The 23,113-nt window shown below is 41.4% G+C and overlaps 1 protein-coding gene and 1 long non-coding RNA gene across 5 annotated transcripts in view; one reads left to right on the top strand and one right to left on the bottom strand.

Annotated features, from left to right (window-relative positions):
* The window catches only part of KATNAL2 (katanin catalytic subunit A1 like 2), a 120,571-nt gene that overhangs the window by 92,614 nt on the left and 4,844 nt on the right, over window positions 1-23,113 (top strand). For all 3 annotated transcript variants that reach the window (XM_033177826.1, XM_033177825.1, XM_033177827.1), the window contains one exon: window positions 1,971-2,081. In XM_033177826.1, the coding sequence (XP_033033717.1) occupies window positions 1,971-2,081 (111 nt within the window). The remainder of the gene's footprint in view (window positions 1-1,970; window positions 2,082-23,113) is intronic.
* Window positions 29-23,046, bottom strand: LOC117063936. Of its 2 annotated transcripts, none has more exons than XR_004429172.1 (3): window positions 22,949-23,046; window positions 16,803-16,979; window positions 29-2,073 (listed from the first exon to the last, which is right to left on the bottom strand). It is a non-coding gene; the product is annotated as an uncharacterized LOC117063936 (long non-coding RNA). The 2 variants fall into 2 exon arrangements; XR_004429171.1 differs by lacking the exon at window positions 29-2,073 and adding an exon at window positions 4,622-4,739.

Genomic DNA, 23,113 nt, shown 5'->3' with positions numbered 1-23,113 from the left:
TTGGGGTTTTTGTTGTTATTGTTGTTGCTTTTTTTTTTTGTCATCGCTTCTCCCCTCTTGTAAGTGTGTTTGATGGTCAGAAGCCCATCGACATTTACTAGCAGAATAAGCCTATTAATAAGCCCACAAATTTTCTGCAGACACATGGAAAGGTCTTTAAATTAGATCCTGTTAACTGAATAGCTGATTTAAGTAGTTTTTATAACCGGAGGAAATGCCATCCTCCCTTCCCCCGTTCCCCACAGAGTGGTTTTCAGGCCTGAAGATCCTCTAGCCCCAGGATCCCAGGCTGCCATATCAGTCCTGCTGGCTGAAAATAGCCACTGTGATGGCCTCCTCTGGAGCCAGAGGGGCTGCCCCTGGGGAATGAGGCTTGCCCACTCAGCCACTGTGCAGGGCCACGTCTGTACTTCACTCCCGAGAGGCAGTCCTCGACGGTGTGTGAAGCCTGGGAAAACACCACTTCTCTGTGTCATCAGGTTATGGCTCAGCAGGGCTGACTTTAAATATGTCACATATATTATCTCTAAAGATTGAGTGTCACCGAATGTCCTCAGCAGGAAGGAACACTTCTCGGACTGTAATAAGCCTTCTGTTTGTGCTTCCAAAAGCCTGAGTAGTGTTGTGCTTTTTGTTTATTCGTTTTTAAGATCAGCTTTCTGTCTTGATCAGAGGTATTTTCCACTGAAGCTTTTTACTAAATCTGGCACCCCTGGCTTGAAAAAACAGATCTCTGGGAAATCTCAACACAGCTGCATTTATTAATGACCTTTAATGGTCTATCATCAGGGCAAAAGTAATAGTAATAAAACGCAATGAATTAGCTTGTTGGAAGTATAAGTAGAATATAATTTATGAAATTTTACTCATTGGAAGCCATTTACCCGGCAGGGAAAAGCAACCATAAAGATGTACCCAAGTAATCTACGGGATTCATGTAATTGATTGCAACAGGACATTTTCCATGGCTTAACTGGAGCTGGTGCTTGTCAGCCCTAGGCTGGAGCACTCTGCTTTCTATACTAGGCCTGACAGGAGCAGGCAACTGCACAGGCACCCAGATGGGAATGCACCAGCCGACCCTCATAGTCACTCTGCAAAGACCAGGTCTCCCTATGCACTTGTTACACGTGCTTTGTTGATCTCTATCCCCAGTTTCCCACAGCCTTCATCGGGCTGATGTGAAAACTCTTCATCTGTGTGTGCTCCAGGTTCTGCCCCGAATTTCCATTTCCTTGTCTGGGATCAAAGACTCTAAAATTAGAGTCTTCAAAGGGTCAGGAAATAAGGATGGGTGCTCTGAAGACTTATTTGATCGTATTATGTTAAAGGAATTATAGTTATGGGTGAATAATTAAACATATAGCAAATATATGGGCAAATGCTAATTATATATTCTGCTTATAATATACAATAAACTATATATATACACACACACATATATATATATACTGAGAGAGGGTCTTCTCTCTTAGGAAAAGGTAGTTGAGTATTAAGGGGCATAGATACTAAAAAAACTTATACCTAGCCAGGCAGGGGTCTTGCGCCTGAGGTCCCAGCTACTCAGGAGGCTGAGGGTGTGAAAGTACTTTCCTGTGTGCTATGTAAGTGAAAGGGATTAGCCTCAATTATGTCATTTTTAAAGAGGTAAATAATGCTGCAGGTAGACACAATTGGGCTGCATTTAATCTACCAATGGGACTGTGGACCCTTCAGTTATTTTCTCCAGCTCACTGCCTGCCTTTGGTTTTCTTTCAAATACCATCATTATATTCATTTACTTGCTTTCTATCATGCTCTATGTGAAAATAATAGCAAATTGCTCATTTTCTCTAATTCTAGTATGAATGGCTCCACTGGCCATCAGAACAGAAACTGTTCTACAGTCACAGGGACATTGCTGTGAATGCTGCTCTTGTCATGAGGGCGAAGGCTCTGACATGGGAGAATCATGTCTTCTCTCTCTGTAGGGGAGAACATGAAGGAAGCTTGCGGATGAAGACAGAGTTACTGGTGCAGATGGATGGGCTGGCACGCTCAGAAGATCTTGTGTTTGTCTTAGCAGCTTCTAACCTGCCGTGGTAAGAGACCAAGAGAGTACATTTTGAATACATTTTCAGGAGTCACTAAGTACAAATAAAAATTTTATATTGACCACTCCAGGCAAAGCCGTGTTGTTTGGCTGCAGCCCTGGAAGATTAATGTGAAGGCTTTAATGTTCAGGTCCCCAATCCTTGCTGTCTGTACCATGAAAGATCTGCCTTAACAGAGGGAACACAGGCCAGGGCAACCACTAACAATATTTAAAATGGACATTTCGAGATTAAAGTCAAATTACATAGTATGTTTAAATTAAGCAGGACTTTGGCATAGAACTACAAAATGCTTAAAATCTCCAGGACTCAAATAATATGTTTGAATTTTACAATATTAAAATTAAGCTTTTTTAAGTTAGGAGGAAAAATCTTCTCTTTAATGCTGCACAGTAAATAGAAAGGTAAATAATCGCTAGTGGAAAATATAATCTATTCTCAGAGTCTTATTTAAACCATGTCCCAGAGTGGTTTAAGAACAATTCTAGATGTGGAATTGGGAAATAAGAGATGTTGATTAGGGAAAAACAATATCTACTTGGAGAATATATTTAAAAAATAACTATAAGCCCTTTATAGTTCTGAGAATGTTTTCACATACATTATTTCTTTCAAACTTCAGGCGAAGCAGGAGATAGATAAAGGGAATGCTGTTCTTCCCATTCTCAGAGGGGCACCAAGGTCAAGAGAGGGCAATCCACCAACATCAACAACTCTTGTAGCCCAGCTGGGACTTGTGACCTCATGCCCCTCACACCCATCTCTTGCTCTACATTCAAAGATGAAAAGATAAACTCTTCTGTAGTGCATACTAATTATCTGGGACTCCCAAACCAGAAGTCATTGAAAAAAAAATCATAACATTCATTTGTAATCTGTTATTTTAAATATACTCATAATTTAAACCTGGCTCCACCTCCCCTTGAATCTAGAATACTTTCTCTACTTGCTCAGGTGATCAGCATTTTACAACTTAAAGATATAGGAGCTATATACAATAATGTCAAAGTGGAGTCCAAAGAGAGAACCGTCATTGAAATGTGATCATGGAAACTTTTAGGGAAGGAATCTTCTTTTCTTCATTGGTTTAAAACAAGGTTGATCATAACCACTGGGGGTGAATATTAGAGTCAGTGGGGGAGGGAGAAAAACTGTAAGTCTTTAGGCATGAATGTGAGAAGGTCTGTGCCCTGGGGAGACCTACATATTTTCTGGAAGAATAGAGGACCTTCTACCCCCAATGAATACCTAGGAATTTGTTGAGAAAGTTATTGTGCTGCTTCAATTTTCCTAAGCCTAAATAAAATGCTTCACAGAGGTCAAAAAACCAGAAGCAAAGCAAAAAACAAATAAAAACGGAATAAACTTAGAAGGGCTTTTCCAAAAATTTGCTTCTCAATGTGTCAGTTGGCAAATACACATGTGCTTTTGAGCTTATGTTCCTTATATCATCGATTGCATCATTACAATGTGCCTTAAAACCAGTATGTTCTAACTTGTATATCCTGAGCATTGTTAGGATTTAAAAAATATTTTATTATAAAAAATTCCAAAAAACACCAAGGAAAGGAAAAAAACAGAATGAACCCACCATCTCCCCATTTTTTTTTTTTTTTTTTTTTTTTTTTGTTGAGACCGAGTCTCGCTCTGTCGCCCAGGCTGGAGTGCAGTGGCCGGATCTCAGCTCACTGCAAGCTCCGCCTCCCGGGTTTACGCCATTCTCTCGCCTCAGCCTCCCGAGTAGCTGGGACTACAGGCGCCCGCCATCTCGCCCGGCTAATTTTTTGTATTTTTTTAGTAGAGACGGGGTTTCACCGTGTTAGCCAGGATGGTCTCGATCTCCTGACCTCGTGATCCGCCCATCTCGGCCTCCCAAAGTGCTGGGATTACAGGCTTGAGCCCATCTCCCCATTTTAATAACTAACACCATCTTGCTCAATTTATTTCATCTATTCCAGCACCACCCCCTGCCACTTCTTTGCTGCAATATCTTAAATCATATTCAACTATAATGTTATTTCTCAAATGTACATGTCGAAGAAAAATCAGGACTTTTTTTTTTTTTTACTACAAAGTCATTATCACCCTAACATAATTAACGGTGATTCTTTACTCTTTATATTCAGATTTCCCAATTTGTTTCAAAACTCTCTTTACCATTGACTTACTGAACTGGTATCCAAACAAGGTTTGCACTCTGTAACTGGTCATTCCCTTAAGTTTCTTTTAATCTAGAACAGACTGCCTCTTTTTTTTCTTTTTCTTTTTCTTTTTGAGATGGAGTCTTGCTCTGTCATCCAGGCTGGAGTGCAATGGTGTGATCTCGGCTCACTGTGACCTCTGCCTCCCGGGTTCAAGCCATTCTCCTGCCTCAGCCTCCTAGGTAGCTGGGACTACAGGCACCCACCACCACGCCCAGCTAATTTTTTTGTATTTTTAGTAGAGATGGGGTTTCACCATGCTGGCCAGGCTAGTCTCGAACTTCTGACCTCAAATCAGAACATCCGCCCGCCTCAGTCTCATTTTTTTTTCTTTTCCTCTACTTGCCATTGACTTATTGCCTGCCAGAGGGATTGTCTTGCAGGATGTCCACACTTTCTGGATTAGGCTCGTTGTATCCTCATGGTAGTGGGGTTGTTCTTACTCCTGTAATTAGACTAAAGGTTAGATTATTTATATTCAGGGTCAATAGAATTTTTTGGCAAACATACTTCATAGGTGATGCTGTGCACATCACGTTGCATTATACCTAGACGTATGTGATGTCTTGTTGCTCCACTTTTAGTGATGCTAAGATTGATCGCTGGGTTCAGGTGTGTCAGCCTGGTTCCTTGCCTGTACAGCTCCCATCAATGGTGTTAGCATCCTTGATGACCTCTGCCTCAATCAGTTATTTCACCAGGCGTACGAGTCTATCATTTCTTCTGATCAACAGCTGGAAGTATTCTGGATAACAGAACTTTCTCTCTTCCGGTAAGGTTATTTGGTAACCCTGAAATGTAGTTCATACTAGAAAAGCAGGATTTTTTCTCTTTTTTAGTCGTGGGTTGATGCCACAGCGACCTTCAGTGGCGACCAATGAGTCAGCCATCAGCTTCTTTCTCTCTTTCACTACAAGCTCATGACTTGTTTGGTACAACCCCATTAGTTTTGTTTTTTCCCCCCTAAAATTTTATTGAGATATAACTCACATACCACCCAATTCACCCATTTAGAGTATACGATTCAATGGTTTTGAGTATATTTAGGGTTGTGCAACTACCACCACAATCCATTTTAGAACATTTTTCTTTACCCCAAAAAGAAACCCTGTACTTGTTAGCAACCATCCCATTTCCCCTATGCCCACCTCAGCATTAGGCAATCACTGATCTGTTTTATATTCTTGTAGATTTGCCTGTTCTTATAACTATGAGTAGTATTATTGGGTCATACGGCCATTCTACGCTTGATTATTTGAGGAACAGCCCAACTGTTTTCCAAAGATGTTGCACCATTTCACATGAAGCAAATTCACATTTCACAAGCAAAGGATGAGGGTTTCGATTTCTCCACAACCTTGCCAACACTTGTTATTATATGTCTCTTTTATTGTAGCCATCTGAGTGGATGAGAAATGGTTTTGATTTGCATTTCTCTGAGACAGATGATACTGTGCATCTTTTCATGTCCTTAATGGCCAGTTGCATATCTTCTTGGGAGAACTGTCTTTTCAAATCCTTTGTTCACTTAAAAATTTTTCTTTTTATTATTGAGTTATAAGACTTTTAAAATATATTCCAGATACATGCCCTCTATTGGATATATGATTTGTAAATAATTTCTCCCATTCTGTAGCCCTTCCTTCCTCCTTCCCTCCTTCTCTCCTTCCTTCCTTCCTTTTCTTCTTTCCTTCCTTCCTTCCTTTCTTCCTTCCTGTTCTTTCTTTTCCTCCTCCCCTCCATCACTTTATCCCTCCCTTTTCCTGTCTATCCATCACTTTCTTTCTCTCTTCCTTCCTTTCTGAACTTTTTTATTCCTTTTTTCTCTCTCTGCCTTGCTAAACTTCCCATGTGTGTCCCATTTCCCAAGCCTGGGAACTTTCAGAAGACCCTGTAATTGGTTATTCGACAGTGGCACTGTCTAATAGAAATAAAATAGAAATGTATTGTGAGGCACATGCGTACTTTTAGGTTTTCTAGTAGCCACATTTTTTTTAAAAAGTAAAAAGAAATAGGTGAAATTAATGTTAATAACATGTTTTACTTAACACAGTATTTTCAAAACATTATTTTAATATCAGTATAAAAATTACTGTGATATTGTAGTTTCTTTTTTCTTTTCTTTTTTTTTTTTTTTGAGACGGAGTCTTGCTCTGTCGCCTGGGCTGGAGTGCAGTGGCTGGATCTCAGCTCACTGCAAGCTCCGCCGCCCGGGTTTACGCCATTCTCCTGCCTCAGCCTCCGGAGTAGCTGGGACTACAGCGCCCGCCACCTCGCCCGGCTAGGGTTTTTTTTGTATTTTTAGTAGAGACGGGGTTTCACCGTGTTAGCCAGGATGGTCTCGATCTCCTGACCTCGTGATCTGCCCGTCTCGGCCTCCCAAAGTGCTGGGATTACAGGCTTGAGCCACCGTGCCCAGCCGTAGTTTCTTTTTTCATACTAAATTGGAGAAATCCAGCATATATTTTACACTTACATCACACCTCAGTTTGGAATAACTGAGTTTCAATACCCAAAAGCCACATGTGGCTGGTGCTACCATATGAGAGAGTACAGATCCAGAGACTCATGTGTCTCCCTCATGTTGCTATGGCAGAAATGGACAATTGCCTCCCAACATTTATTTCACCCTTGGAATTTAAGAATAGAACTTCAACTTGGGGGTTCTGTTCCTTAGTCTTCTCCTACTGTTAGGCGTGGTCAAGGCCAAGTTTCTTTCTTATTTGTGCAGGATGACTCAGGTCCATTTTGTACATTTTGCTTCTGGAATCAGCGATTTATTCGTGAAGCCCTGGTGCCTTTAGTGGGAAATGATATTAATATTCAGAGACCACAGTCTCACAATTAGGCCTTTTGATACAGAGCTAGGAAATACATATCCTTAACAAGAGGCAAATAATGAGTCCATGTTAGTATTTCCCATTCAAATTTAGGATTAATATATTTGATTTTATATTTGTATCTTTTCTCTAATTGTGAGAATCTCAGTTTTTAGCATTAATATAATTAATATTCACTTTATCCCAATATGTACAAATACTGCATATGTGTATATATCAGAGTTTCTCAGTAATAGCACCAATACTATCTTGACAGTGACATTCTGACATAGAAAACGGTACTGACCTGGCCTAACTAAGATGAAAGAGCTAATGTGGGATTTCTCAACCTCAGCGCTACTGACGTTTTCAGGCCAGATAATTCTTTGTGGTGGGACTCTCCTGTGCATTGATGATGTTTAGCGGCATCTCTGGCCCCCTATCCACTAGATGCCAGGAGCATCTCCTCCCCAGCAGTTGTGACAACCAAAATATGTCTTTAGACATTGCCATATGTTTCCTTGTAGGCAAAATCACCCCCAATTGAGGACCACTGGACTCATCTAAGGATTTGATAAACATCACATAGAGACAAGCTGACACATATTCCACAGCTAAACTCACAAGGTTTTTTTTTTTTAAAAAAACAAAAAACAAAAAAACATAAAATAACTGAACTTGGTTTTCTTACACAAAGCATAGCTTATTACATAAATTTTTCTTTGTCTCGATTTTATCTTAACAAAATATCCTGCCAATCTTTCCAAATAAGTACATAAAGTTCTTCCTTGCTCTCTTTATAGCTGCGCAGGGCTCCATTTTGTGTGTATAATAATTTATCCCACTAGCCACCTAATGATAGGCATTTGGGTTAATCCTACTCTTTTGCTATTAAAAAGAATGCTGCAGTGAGCAGCAGTGTGGAGACCACACTTTGTGTATTTGCTAGTGTATCTTTGGGGCAGGTTCCTTGAAGTAGATTTTGCTGGGTCAAAGGGCTAATGTGCATGAAAGTATGGTAGAGCCTGCCAAGTTTCCCCCGCAGAGGTTGTACCACTTTGTATTCCCACTAGTGTCCTGCTTTCATTACTTAACATGACAGTAAGAACTTTCCAATGTCATTAAATCATCCTTGAAAGTTGGATTTTGTAATGGCTGACCCAAATTCTCACACACGAATATACCATCATTTCGTTAATAATTCCTTCCATGTTGAACATACATGATGATCTCAAACTTTCTCTGTTAGAAATAACACTGAAATGAATTTCCTCGCAAACAAATCTTTGACTAAACTTCTGGTTGTTTCCTTAGAACAGATTTCTGGAAGTCAGGTTACTGTAGCAGAGGGTTTAGATGTTTCTTAAGCCCCGTGTGACGTACTGCTGAAGTCCTTCTATGAGAAAATAGTGTATTTTTTAGCAAGAATGTTGGGACAGATCTTTTTCTTGGCTTCAGGGTCTTAGATGAGGGAATAGACTTATCTGATTCAAGCAGTCTGTCCTTCTAGGGGAAATAACTAAATCATACCAAGTGATGTAAAGACCCAGTCTTAAAACCCCCAAAGAAATTCCTTACAGTTAGTGGCAGTTCTCATCTATTGCATCTTCTGGGGCACTAGGCTATTCTTTACTGCTGGTTAACTTACCACCATTTTCTCTAGACACATCGATTCTGTCTCAAAGGGGCAATCATTTTCTCCCTTCCCAGCAGTGACAGGTGTGCAGCCTTTGTTTATTCAGCGCTTTTCCTCCAAACAGCACCTTCCCTAGTCTAGTCACAGAGAAGACCAGAAGAAAGAACAGCTCATGTGTGTCAATTGATGTATAAACAAGCAAGAAGAGGAATAACAAATGCTGCAGCTTTAATATTACCGCTTAAAGTAATAGCCATGTAAGAAATGTAGTAAACACAGTTAGGACTAATTTGACGTGCCTTGATTGTTGAGTATTCACAAACTCAAGCCTAAGAGTCAGGAAACAAAATACTAAACAGGCACATTAAGGCAAATGTCATCTTTAAATGCCTATATAACTCTCTGGGAGTTTGTACAAATAAGGTGTGAAGACTGAATGTATGAAGCATGCTGAAACTCATGTTTTCCTTGTTGTTTGTAAAAAGGCTATAAATTCCAGCAACTCTCTTAAAAATCAAATACCTGGTATACCAAGCTCTGGATTTAAAAATCCCTAACATTTAGAAGAAAACTTAAGATCTAAGAGATGATTGCATTTGGAATAAAATGGTCCTGATTCACTTGCAGGGAAAATCAGCAAGGAAAAGAGGTGTCAGTCAGCAGTGGTTCACCTGTGCCGTCGCCTGGTGACTTCAACTTATTTTTTCAGCCAAATTTGAAACCCGCCGGGGCAACTGCTAACAGGGATGTCTTTCTGTTATCTATGTTAACCTACTTCTTCCCACATGAAGCCTCTCCTGCTGCTGTGACATTGCTATAGCAATGCATGCATGTGATTGGAGGGATCAGGAGATGTAACCTTTGTTCTTTCCATTGTAACCACATTCATTTCTGGGCTTCAGGGAGAAGCTGTCCTCCCTGCCTTCTAGCCTTGATTGTGCCTTGACTAGATCAACATTTTCCCAAAAGCAGTCTGCCACAGGTCAGCAAGCATTGTACAAAAAATGAGATCTAGTGGCCTGGTATGTTCAGGAGATGCCAAGTTAAAGATAGTTCAACTGGTTTCCCCCGGCAGCATTGCTCAATGTCTTTAAAATATGATTGTGGGCCAGGTGCAGTGGCTCATGCCTGTAATCTCAGCACTTTGGGAGGCTGAGGTAGGCAGATCACTTGAGGTCAGGTGTTCAAGACCTGCCTGGCCAACATGATGAAACCCCACCTCTACTAAAAATACAAAAATTACCCAGGCGTGGTGGCGCGTGCTTGTAGTCCCAGCTACTCAGGAGGCTGAAGCAGGAGAATGGCTTGAACCCGGGAGGTGGAGGTTGCAGTGAGTTTAGATTGCACCACTGCACTCCAGCCTGGGCAACAAAGCAAGACTCTGTCTCAAAAAAACAAAAACAAAAACAAACAAACAAACAAATACCATTGTGGCTCCACCTCTGGGCTTTTGCACTCACACTTAGACCTGAGTCCACAATCTGGAATGCAGTGGCACCCCCACCACCATCCCGCTCCCCTTCAGATACCTGCAAGGCTCTGTCGGTCACCTTCAGGTGTCTGCTCTGATGCCATCCACTCAGCATCCTATTTAGAATTACAGCCCCGGCCCCAGCTCCCTATCTGTGTTCTTGCTTTGTGTTTCCTCCTGTGCTATCACCAGCAGTGATACTAATTTGGAATTAATGGCACTTAAGCTTTACAGCCCCTTGATTTCCTGGGACTCTTCCTTGGCTCATGGAGAGTCCCCAGCAATGTCCTCATGGTCCTTTGTTTTTGTAAAATTTGTGAAATAGTACTTTTATTGCTGGAACCACTTTTGCAAAAATTATATAACAGTGAGAAGATTATGGCAGTGAAAGAGATCTGATCTAACCTCCATCTTGCCTTTAATCATTCCTGGGCTCAAGCCAAGCTAAATTTGGGAGACATTTCATTTATAGTTTCAATGATCATAACCCTTTTTGAAAACTATATGGCCTTCCTAAAGCTAATGGAAGACCACCAGGTTAGGAGGATGAGAAAAGTCTGAAGTCGGTTAAGTTGTTACCAGCCATTATTCTGGAGGTCACAAAATCTGCAACTTCCCCAGTTACTCTTGCAGATAACATCACTATTGTAGAACCTAACTAAGGTTGGCCTTTAGAGGTGTCTTTTAAAGTTTTTGCATTTCTGATGACGCATGGCTCCACCTGAACCCACCAACCAGTCCTGTGGCCACCCCCAGAAGAGGACCACTTTCCATACTCCCATTCACTTGCCCACCAAACTATCCTTGGAAAAGCCTAGCCTCCAAAATTTGGGGGAGATTGATTTGAGTAATGACTCCATTTCCCATGTGGCGTGGCCAGGCTTGTGTTTATTCAACTCTTTTTGTATTGCAAAACATAAATAAATAAATAAAAGATACTATTTGCAGGCTTGGCACGGTGGCTCATGCTTGTAATCCCAGTGTTTTGTGAGACTGAGGCAGGAGGATTGCTTGAGGCCAGCATGGACAACATAGCAAGACCTTGTTTCTACAACAAAAATTGTTAAAAAATCAGTCAGGCGTGGTTGTGTATGCCTGTAGTGCCAGCCACTCAAGAGGCTGAGGCAGGAGAATTGCTTGAGCCCAGAAGTTTGAGGCTGAAGTGATCTATGATCACACCACTGCACTCCAGCCTGGGCAACAGAGCTGCAACACCCTGTCTCTTAAACAAACAAACAAACAAACAAAAAACCATGCTATTGTGCTTTGTGACTCCTATGAAAGATAAGATAAAGCAGTACTTTCCACACTTATCTGATCCCACTCCTTTCCTCAAGGAGCATCTCATAAGACCAGTGTTCCATCTGAAAACCTTTTGGAAGACATTAGTTTATATTACCTCATCCTGATCTGATGAATGCATTTTTCATTGCAATTGCATTCAGTCCTGCCTGTAGGTTTTTTTGTTTTTTGTTCCCGGATTCAAGCAATTCTTTTCCTCAGCCTCCCAGGTAGCTGGGATTATAGGCGCCCACCACCATGCCCAGCTAATTTTTTGTATTTTTAGTAAAGGCAGGGTTTCACCATCTTGGCCAGGCTGGTCTTGAACTCCTGACCTCGTGATCCACCCGCCTCAGCCTCCCAAAGTGCTGGGACTACAGGCGTGAGCCACTGCGCCCGGCCTGCTTTTCATCTTTAATAGTATTTTTGTGCCTACTAGTGGTCAAATCATTTTGCTTGGAATTACTTATGTATAAAACTTCACTATCCCATGCAATAATATCAAGCCCATGATCTTCCATGTGTGTTTTACGGGTGAAACCCATATGACCAGGAAAGAAGTACACTGTGCGGGATTTGGTAGGTCTAGTGGGGCAGGCACATGATGACTAGCAGGAGGTTACTAAGCAGTAACCTTGCTCTTACTTCATTCACACCTTACTGTTTGTTTGATCTCAGCAGACAAAAACAACTTTCTACCTGGTTATTCTGGCATTACCTTTTCTTCTTAACAGGGTGTAAGTTGACATGTGAATCATACATTTCAAACCAAATTTAAAGCATTATAAAATTATTATAACCATTTTATAGAAAATCTGAGAACTAGAAAAAAATACTTCTGATTTCACCACTATGACTCAAGTATTACCATCTTTGTATCTACCCTTCTGGGGAAAGTGGTTTAGTTATTTATCATCTTTTGCTTCCATATCCTTCTCTAGTAATTTTTTTTGTTCCCAAGAGAAAAACAGTTTTTACTCTTTTGGTTGTTTAGAAAAGTAATACTTGTTTATTATAAAAATCATAATTTATATGCTTTATTATTGTTTGAAAGCGAATAGTCTTCACAATAGCAAAGACATGGAGTCAACCTACATGCCCATCAATGATAGACTGGATAAAGAAAATGTGGTACATATACACCATGGAATACTATGCAGCCATAAAAAGAACGAGATCACGTCTTTTGCAGGAACATGGATGAAACTGAAGGCCATCATCCATAGCAAACTAACACAGGAACAGAAAACTAAATACCTTATGTTCTCACTTGTAAGTGAGAGCTAAATGATGAGAACTCATGGACATAAGGAGGGGAACAACACACACTGAGGCCTACCTGAGGGTGGAGGGTGGGAGGTGGGAGAGGAGCAGAAAATAATAGCTATTGGGTACTGGGCTTTGTACCTGAGTGATGAAATAATCTGTACAACAAACCTCCGTGACATAAGTTTACCCATATAACAAACCTGTACATGTACCCCGAACCTCAAATAAAAGTTTAAAAAAGTAAATAGTCCCCTGTAACTATACCCTGGAAAATGATGTAAGTCTCTCCAGACTCTTTTACGTGTGTGTGTGTAGAACACATACACGGAGCAACAAAAATGTGTTGTCCTGTAGATACAAGTCATATTTGTTCTATGGCCTGTTTTCTTTCCTTCATTTAATCTATTGTGGACAACTTGGAAAATCTGCCTAATCCCATATAAAACTCCATTGTATGTGTGTACCATAATTTATTTGACTTTTCTTTTTCTCGAGTATTTTTAATCTGGTACCAGCCTGTTGAACCACACCTTTTCCCACTACCATGACTCAGTGCCCTGCTGGGTCCCATGGACACTCTAAGGTTGGGGGGGCAGTTATTCCTCCAGTGTTTAGCTGGAGTAGGGCAGGTATTATCAAAAAGGTTTTCTGTTCTGGTAGACCACCTCTCCTCAGTCCTTTCGCTAGTGAGAACAGGCTTGTCGTAGGGTGTTTGAATCTGTGTATGTTAGCAGTTCTGAATTGCAGGCTTCTCCTGCATTCTATTGGGGTATATGGGAAGTAAAGAGAAAACCCAGAGAACTCACTGCCACGCCATTCCTCAAGTCCCAGGGCCCCTAGCTAGCCAGTCCTCATCTTTCCACCATTCAAGGTCTCTCCATGTTTCTTTCTTGTATTATATCCGGGGATTTTTAGTTGTAAGAAGGTGAACTAGAGAAGAATGGGCTACTTCGTCTTGGCCAAAGGGAAAGTCTTGTTCATATTTTTGTTCATAAACATAATTTATTTTACACTCTGTCAGTGGAGTCTATTTCTGTTGTTAGTTTTTTTTTTTTTTTTTGTGCCAGCTCTCATTTATGATGGTTTGTTATGTGTTTTGTAATTTTATATTAATTAATTTGTTCATTCATTTTTGAGAGGGGGTCTCATTCATTGTTGAGAGGCCGTCTAACTCTAGGCTGGAGTGCAGTGACACAGTCTCAGCTCACTGCAACCTCTGCCTCCCAGGCTCAAGCGATCCTCCCACCTCAGGGACCACCGATGTGCACCACCACGCCCGGCTAGTGTTCTGTAACTTCAGATTGTGAGCTTACATTAATGAAGTGTTCTCTGTGGGATTCTTGCATGGGTTCCTCCAGAGAATGTTTGTTTTACTGTGTCAGTCTTTATGCCACTTTTAGCTAATTTCTCTGTTCAGAATTTTTTGGACCATGCCAATAAGAGGAGATCTGTGGTCCTAACTTACCAGTGAACACTTTCTGCCACCCCAAAGTGCAAGGCAGACAAATTTCCTTAGTGTCTTTCATTGCTAGTGGGAAGATTTCCTAACCAACCCTTTCACAGTAGGCATGCACCCTTCAGCAATACTGAGTCTTTATGTGGTGGGCCTTGACACCACCTCCCATCTTGAATGGGTCCAGGACCTTCTATGCCATTCCACATGTAGCCTTTAAAACTCAAACCTTCATAACCAAGAGACAAACACCCCTAATCGGCCATAGCTTCAACTGCCCAGCTTTCATTTTCAGCTTCCTCTTTATTTTTGGCCCTTGAGAATTTTGGCCCTGTCTCCTTGAGGGCTCAATTGTGCATTCAAAAGATATTTCCTATAATTAATTGAGCTTTTTAAGGGACTGTATAACAAGAGAAGCTAGTTTATCTTTTTGCTGGAAACAGAGCCAGCCTTCCCATTTTTTTCCTCTCAATTTTGGTAATATATTTTCTAGCAAGAGTAATTGAGGAATATATCTTCTTTGTTGATATTGTAGCAATTAGAAGTAATTTTCATTCTTCATTATAAAGAAATGATGCTCTCAACCCAAACATCAGTAGGACATAAACTGAACTGATAGCTGCAGAGTCTCCTGCAGGATCCTCCAGCCTCATGCTTCTGAACTCACTGCTCAGAATGAGAAGTGGGGTCTCTGGAGTCCACATCTGTCAGCTGATTTTCAAAAGTACTGCCTAGCCATGTGGGTTCAATGAATCATCCCCTAAACTCATTGTTTCCATTATTTTCACTAAATATTAAAATATAACATCTTATTTCCATTGCCCAAGTTGATGCAGCTTTTCTCTATTGATTAGAACTAATGATGATTATAAAATGCTAAAATTTTCAACAAAGCAGATTCACCTTCATAAATAATTCCTGGATGTTAAGGAAGCAGGCCATTTAACATGAAGTCAGTAGCCCTGCACCTAAAGGTTACTCATGTGTCCAAGTAGTATTTCTTTTTAAAAAATATCTATTTATTCTGAGACTAGGTTATAAGACTGGCTAATTTTTGTATTTTTGGTAGAGCTGGGTTTTCACCATGTTGCCAAGGCTAGTCTCAAACTCCTGGACTCAAATGATTCACTTGCCTCAGCCTCCCAAAGTGCTGGGATTACAGGCGTGAGCCACCATGCCCAGCTGAAGTAGTATTTCTTTCTTTCTTTTTTTTTTTTGTGAGACAGAGTATCGTTCTGTCCCCCAGGTTGGAGTACAGTGGCACGATCTTGGCTCACTGCAACTTTCGCCTTCCAGGTTCAAGCAATTTTCCTGCCTCAGCCTCCTGAGTAGCTGGGATTACAGTTGCCCACTACCATACCTGGCTCAGTTTTGTATTATCAGTAGAGACAGGGTTTCACCATGTTAGCTAGGCTGGTGTCAAACTCCTGACCTCAGGTGATCTGCCCACCTCAGCCTCCCAAAGTGCTGGGATTACAGGCATGGGTCACCGTGCCCAGCCAGAAATATTATTTCTTGAGCACCTGTTGGGTATTTATTCTGCATGATTATGGGCCACGTCATATGGCCCATAATCTTCGGCCTCTGGAAACTGGCAGTCTGATTGAACAATCAATGGGATAAAAAATAAATAACTATGAGATGGAGATACAGCCAGCACTGTGTAACTGGTACAGACAATAATAAGTAGAATAAAAATATACAAGGGAAAGAGGCAATTTCTGATGACATATAGTTTTAAAAGCCTTTATGAGGTAGAGAGTACTTGATCTGGGTCTATAAACATGACTCAACTTTTGATAGACAAAGTGAAAATTCCACATAAGGAAAATGGCCTGAGTAGAAACTCAGAACCAGGATGGCAAAAAGTAGATTCTGAGAATGGCAAGCAGACCAGTTTGGCCCAAGTGGGAATTGTAGGCTGGGGACAGCTGATGCTGGGCTCACTGTGGAAGACAAAGTACCCTTCAATGCTTAGTCATTGGTTCCCTGTTATCAACCACAGAATGTTAATAAACATTAATTTCCAGAGTTGCCCTGACCACTCACTTCATGGTGTTACATAGACATACTGCAAATACTTCACTTTTAAAACTGAAGGTTGGTTTCTCTTATCATGCTGATAATTTAAACTTAATACATTTTTTTTTTTTTTTTTTTTGAGACGGAGTCTCGCTCTGTCGCCCAGGCTGGAGCGCTGTGGCCGGATCTCAGCTCACTGCAAGCTCCGCCTCCCGGGTTTACGCCATTCTCCTGCCTCAGCCTCCCGAGTAGCTGGGACTACAGGCGCCCACCACCTCGCCCGGCTAATTTTTTTGTATTTTTTAGTAGAGACGGAGTTTCACCGTGTTAGTCAGGATGGTCTCGATCTCCTGACCTCGTGATCCGCCTGTCTCGGCCTCCCAAAGTGCTGGGATTACAGGCTTGAGCCACCGCGCCCGGCCAACTTAATACATTTTAACTAGTGAAGGAATAAACTAGAATTATGGTGCTTTCACATTCTGTAAAATGTGGAATGATCTCTGTCCCCGGAACCCTGGTTTAACAGAGGAGATAGGACAAGGGACTTAGGTAGGTACCTGAGGGTTGGCACAGGTGCTCAGGTGATCGGGCACAAGGCCTTGGAGCCCGATGTAAACCATGGAAGTGGCCAGTGGGTGCTGCACCTTTTATCCAGCAGTGGGCCTGGGTCCAGTGGACCAGACTCTGAGGTCTGTGAGTCTTCGCTGCACTTCACACTTGCTGGTGGTTTTGACCTTTGAGGTGATAGAAGTACCAGAAAAACAAAAGAAAGGAGACATTAAAACAGAGTAACTCGGTTCAAAATTCAAAGTGCAGGAGCTAAGGGGAGTGCTTTCTGGTTGCCACAGGTTATATTTTTTTATATAAATATATTGGCATAAAGAATGATTCCTGGGTACATTCCATTTGTCCTTCGTTTCCTCCCTTGTATGATTATATGATTATTGATGTCATGAAAAGTACATTCATCAGGCCTGGCTGTCACAGAGTTGCACTTATTTTGCGCCCACAAGCAGTTTTGAGGTAAATCTCTTGCTTTAAGGCATTAGCTGATCAATACAGACATTTGTAGTGAGGGATTGTTTTCCACACCATCTACATGACTCCATTTTCCTAGGGCATTCTGAAGGGTTCTGGACTTCCTTTAGACAGGAAGTCACTCTGGATGGGATGGGGACAGCAGGAAGGAGCCCCATGAAAGAATCTTTCTTCTTTAGCAGCTTGTCTTTCAGAAGCGAGCAGATCCAAAGTAAAGGCCTTCGAAGAAAATATAGCAACTACTCATCACCCCGTGCTCTGCCATTTGTAGGGGCTTATTTTCTCTTCCCTTGGGGTTTTCGGTCTGATATCACCTCTTATTTTGTCTTTGAAATTCACAGGATCAATGATCCCACAGGCCATGGCCCAATCCTCCATATTACTGCCTTTAGTTACATATAAGGAAGAAGGTGTCTTGTTTGTTTCTGTATATTGGAGGCATAGCAGTGACAATACACATGGCAGGCGGTAAATACTGCTGAACGGCACTGAATTCCTAAGGTATAAATGTAATGATTTAGCTTCCCTGTTAAAAGATCTCCTGGCCGAGTGCAGTGGATCACGCCTGTAATCCCAGTACATTGGGAGGCTGAGGTGGGCGGATCATCTGAGGTCTGGAGTTTGAGACCAGCCTGGCCAACATGGCGAAATCCCGTTTCTACTAAAAATACAAAAAATTAGCCCAGCATGGTGGCACATGCCTGTAATCCCAGCTACTCAGGAGGCCGAGGTGGGAGAATTGCTTGAACCTGGGAGGTAGAGGTTGCAGTGAGCCGAGATCATGCCATTGCACTCCAGGCTGGGTGACAGAGTGAGACTGCATCTCAAAAAAAAAAAAAAAAAAAAAATCTCCCTTTTCTCCTTTTTTCTTTTCTCCCCCATCACTTCACCTTTTTCTCCCATAATTCAGTCACAACTCTGTTAACTGTCTAGATGGACTCTTGATACATTGAGACATGCCAGGCATTCTATGAGTTTCATCTCCTTGGAGAGAAGGCTGGTAAGATCCTTCTTATCAGCTCCAGGCTGACCTGCTTGTCCTGCACCCAGTTTATAGAGGAAACCCTGGGATTCCCCATCGTCCTCCTGGAGGGTCCTTCGCTCTCTGCATCACAGCCTCTTTTTCTTGAATCCCTTATAGTCCTTTGGTTTGGTTTACTCTCCTCCTTTGGAGAGAATCCTCCAACGTTTTCCTGATAAAGGGTACATAAGAGGTAATTATTTTTTAGGCCTTGCATGTTGAAAATATCTTTATTCTATCCCCCAACTTAATTGATGTCCTCATCAAGAGATAGGTTTCTATGCTAGAAATTATTTCTCATCTGAATTCTGAAGGCAGTGTTCTATTTTCTTTTAATGTCTCACATTGCTGTTGAGAAGTCTTATTGATCCATTGTACATAATCTGTCTTTTTCTCTCTGGAGGCTTTTATGATGCTTTCTTTGTTCTCCACATTCTGAAATTTCACCACGATCTTACTTGGGAGTCCACTAGCAGTTAATTGAGGCACAGGTTCAGGGACTCACTGAGTTAAACCCTCACAGGGTTGTGAGAATTAAATGAATTAATGTCTGTAAAATGCTTGAGACATTGCCTGCCACTTAGTTAAGTACTAGTTAAGCATTTGCTTTTATTAATATTTCACATACAAGAAATTATTTCCTAGAATCTGGAAAGTTTTCTTGAATTCTTTCTTTCATATTTTCCCTTCTGTTTTCTCTGCATCCCCCTTTTGTTTTTTTTGATCACCTATTGTCTGTTGGCTCTCCTCTAATAATGTTCTCATTTAAAAAACCGTCTCTCATTTTGAATTTCTTTGTGTGTGTGTGTATTTATGTGTGTGTTTGTGTGTGTGTGTCCTTTTTTTTTTTTTAATTGAGACAGGGCCTGGCTCTGTCACCAAGATTGGAGTGCAGTGGCATGACCACAGCTCCCTGCAGCCTCAACTTCTTGGGGTCAAGTGATCCTCCCACCTCGCAAGTAGCTGGGACTACAGGCATATGCCTGGCTAATTCTTTTGTAGAGATGGGATCTCACTGTGTTGCCCAGGCTGGTTTCGAATTCCTGGGCTCAAGTGATCCTCCCACCTTGGCCTCCCAACGTGTTGGAATTACACGCATGGGCCACCATGCCTGGCCTTGTGTGTCTTTCTTGTCCTACTCTGTGAGAGATTTCTCCAGCTTTAGCTTCTCAACTTTCCATTGTGTTTTTAATTTCTTCTATCATATTTTGTATTCTCAAGTTACTGCATTTTGTTGTTTTTCTCTGTTCTTTTTAAATGGCATCCTTTTTGCTGTAGTCTGAATGTGTTCCTCAAAATTCACGTGTTGGAAACCTAATCCCCAATGCAACAGGGTCGGGTGGTATAGAGCCCTATAGGAAGTGTTTAGGTCACCAGGGCTCCATCGTCATGAGCAGAATAATGCCATTATAAAAAGGCACAATGGAGGCAGTTTGGTCTCTTTTTTGCCTTCCACTTGCCATCATGTGAAGACAAATTGTTTCCCCCTGTTGAGGATGTGCCATCTTGGAAGCAGAGACCAAGCTCTCACCAGACACCAAACCTGCTGGTGCCTGGATCTTGGTCTCCCACCCTCCAAAATGACAAATTATGAAACTTCTGTTCTTTATAAATTACCCAGTTTCAGGTATTTTGTTATAGCAGTTCAAAATGGACTAAGACACTCTTCTTGTTTCATGGCAATATTTTCTTACATCTCTCTGAGAATACTAACTTTTGAAGTTTCATTTCCCTGAAGAATTCTGTTTTCTCCAAGATTCTTTTAATTTTTCCCCATTTATTTGTGTTGGGTTCTGGCTTCAAGTTAGAGGAGTTCCACAGATGTAGGTCTTCTTGGCTGCCTAATGTTTATGAGAGGGGCACATTAACAAAACCCACAGGAAGCTCTGTGCACATGGGAAAGGTTTGCCAACTGTGGGCTCCATGTACTGAGATTTGACTGGGTTATTGTGTTGGGGAACTCCCAATATCAGTATCCTTAGGGTCTTTCTCTTTGGCTGGTCAGATTGCCAAGTGATGATTTTTGCAATCTCCTGCCTGGAGGGCAAAAGTTTGGCTGCTAATAGTCTAGGGATAGTCAGTATCTCCTTGTTTCAATACAGTACACTGTTTTCAACTGAGCCTGGTGTTTCCCAGCTTGGAGACCCTCCATTTTACCCTCTGCCAAGGTATGGGAGAGGCAGTTCCACTACTATTGGAGGGGGAGAAAATCTGTGATCTAACTTTTTTTTTATATACAAATTGGCAGTCAAACCCCCTATTTTCAACCCACCCTCACCCTCACCTCTAAAGGTAGAAGATAATGCCAAATCTCTTGGGGTTTCTGTGACTCAGATTATTTGTTGACATCCTTAACTGCTGATTTAGAAAGCAGCTTCTCAGTTCTACTAAGTTTCTTTTACTCATCATTATGCTTCCCAGCTTTCATATCTTTGCTTCAATCTTTGCTTCAATCAGTTCTCCAATTCTGTTTGCTTTTGTGCGTTTATGCCATTCAAAAACTCTTTCAGTGGTGTTTAGTAGGAGGGAGCAGAAGTGATTCTGTTTCTCCCCAAATTTAAGTGCAGTCTTAGTTAAAGTTCATCAACAATGAAGTGTAATATGGTTTGGCTGGTCCCCACCCAAAATTCATCTTCAATTATAATCCTCATAATCCCCACCTGTCAAGGGTGGAACCAGGTGGAGATAATTGAATCATGGGGGCGGTTTCCCTCATGCTGTTGTCATGAGATCTCACTGCACCTTGATGGTTTTATAAGTGCTCACTCTGTCCTGCCACCCTGTAAAGAAGATGCCTGCTTCTCTCCTTTGCCTTCCACCATGATTGTCAGTTTCTTGAGGCCTCTCCAGTCATGTGGAACTGTGAGTCAATTAAACCCCATTCCTTTATAAATTACCCAGTCCCAAATATTTCTTCATAGCATTGTGAGAATGGACTAATACAGTGTTTTTATTTCAACCTTAGTAGCACAGACAGCCTTCTGTTGGAACATCCTTGGGTATGAAGGATAACATATTTTTGTGGCTTATATGCAGGGGTGATATTAAAAATATTAAACAACTGGTGTGGTGTGGGTGCTTACCAATCAAGAAAAACAGCATCATTCTTGCTGCCTGCTGGCTGCATATTATTGCTGAGTATGAACAAGGAAGAAACCATCTGAAGCAAAGATGAGCACATCCTCAATTGGAGTGCTAGGCAAAGTTCTGCTGTGAAGCGCGGTTTTTTCTTTTCCTTGACCCTGTGCCTTGAATATAAATGTGCCTTGAGAGGGGGAATGATTGTGCAAGGGAGGAGGTGGCTGAGTCTCTGATGTGAGATGTATGTCAACAGGGTGAGACTGATAGAAGAACAAAGCAAATGCAAAAAAGAAATAGGTCATTGTTACTGTCAGTAAGGCACCCCTGGACTATGGATTCTCAGCTCAGGGTTAGACAAACAATAGGAGAGGCAAAGACACACTCCTTAAAGAAATCTGGTTGCTGTGATTTAGGATTCAGATATGCTCCCTGGAAGTATGTTTTCAATTTAAAAGGAAATATTGTAACATAGATTCAGAATGAGAATAAGAAAAAATGGGAAGACAGTTTAGAAATTCTCAGTGTTTTTATGAATAAGAAATACCTGGTGATGTTTTCATTGTTACTCTTTTAAAAAAATATTAAAATTTTTATTTTATTTTTTTAAAAAATTATTTCTGTCACTCAGGCTGGAGTGCAGTAGTGTGATCTCAGCTCACTACAGCCTCGGCTTCCCGGGCTCAGGTGACTCTCCTACCTCAGCCTCCCAAGTAGCTGAGACTACAGGCGTGCATCACTACACCCAGCTAATTTTATTTATATTGTGAGGAGATGGGGTCTCACTATGTTGCCCAGCATAGTCAGCGAATCTTCTACCTCAGCTTCCCCAAGGGCTGGGATTACAGTCATTAGCCAACACAACCAGCTCGTTGTTACTCTTTATCAATGGTTAGGCTAAGGCTAACATACAGGAATTTCCTCATTTCTATCCTAGAAAATCAAATAAACAGTTCACAGACACACACTCAAGATGATCTATTGATAACAGGAATGGTAATTTAGAGTAACCAAATAGTCTCAGCTGATGAGGGAAAGCTCTGCTTTACATAATAGTGCTATGTAATTTCATAATAACTCCAAATAATGTATTTGGAATGAAAAATCCAGACCGGGCATGGTGGCTCACACCTGTAATCCTAGCACTTTGGGAGGCTGAGGCGGGTGGACTGTTTGAGCTCAGTAGTTCAAGACCAGCCTGGTTAACATGGTGAAACTACGTCCAAAAAATACAAAAATTAGCTGGGCTCGCATCTGTAGTCCCAGCTACTTGGGGGGCTGAGACAGAAGGATCGCTGGAGTCCAGGAGGTGGAGGATGCAGTGAGCTGAGAGGGTACCACTGCACTCCAGCCTGGGCGACAGAGGAAGACCCTGGCTTAAAAAAAAAAAAAAATCTAACTGTGTGTGTGTATGTGGGTGTGTGTTTAATCAGCATTTGCAGCCTGTAGTGAAATAGCTGATTCACACAAAGATCATCAATAGATGCTAAAACCATTAGTTGAAAGGGTATAAGGAATTGGGCATTCCTATAGTGTCAAAGAATTGTACACAGAATACTTAACTACTTGCTGAGAAAAGATGTTTTTCTTTACAATGGAGAGTTCCATGGCCACCAGAAAATCAAACACCACACTGACAGTGAGACACACAGATGTGTGGATCCTGATGAATATGAAAACACAACATCATCTATGTAATATGCTTGCCAAAACATATTTACCCTAAATCTC

This window comes from Trachypithecus francoisi, unplaced genomic scaffold (genome assembly GCF_009764315.1).
Source record: "Trachypithecus francoisi isolate TF-2019V2 unplaced genomic scaffold, Tfra_2.0 Lachesis_group19, whole genome shotgun sequence".
Taxonomy (NCBI): domain Eukaryota; kingdom Metazoa; phylum Chordata; class Mammalia; order Primates; family Cercopithecidae; genus Trachypithecus; species Trachypithecus francoisi.
The sequence above is the reverse complement of the archived record's forward strand: the minus strand, read 5'-3'. Positions and strand labels throughout refer to the sequence as shown.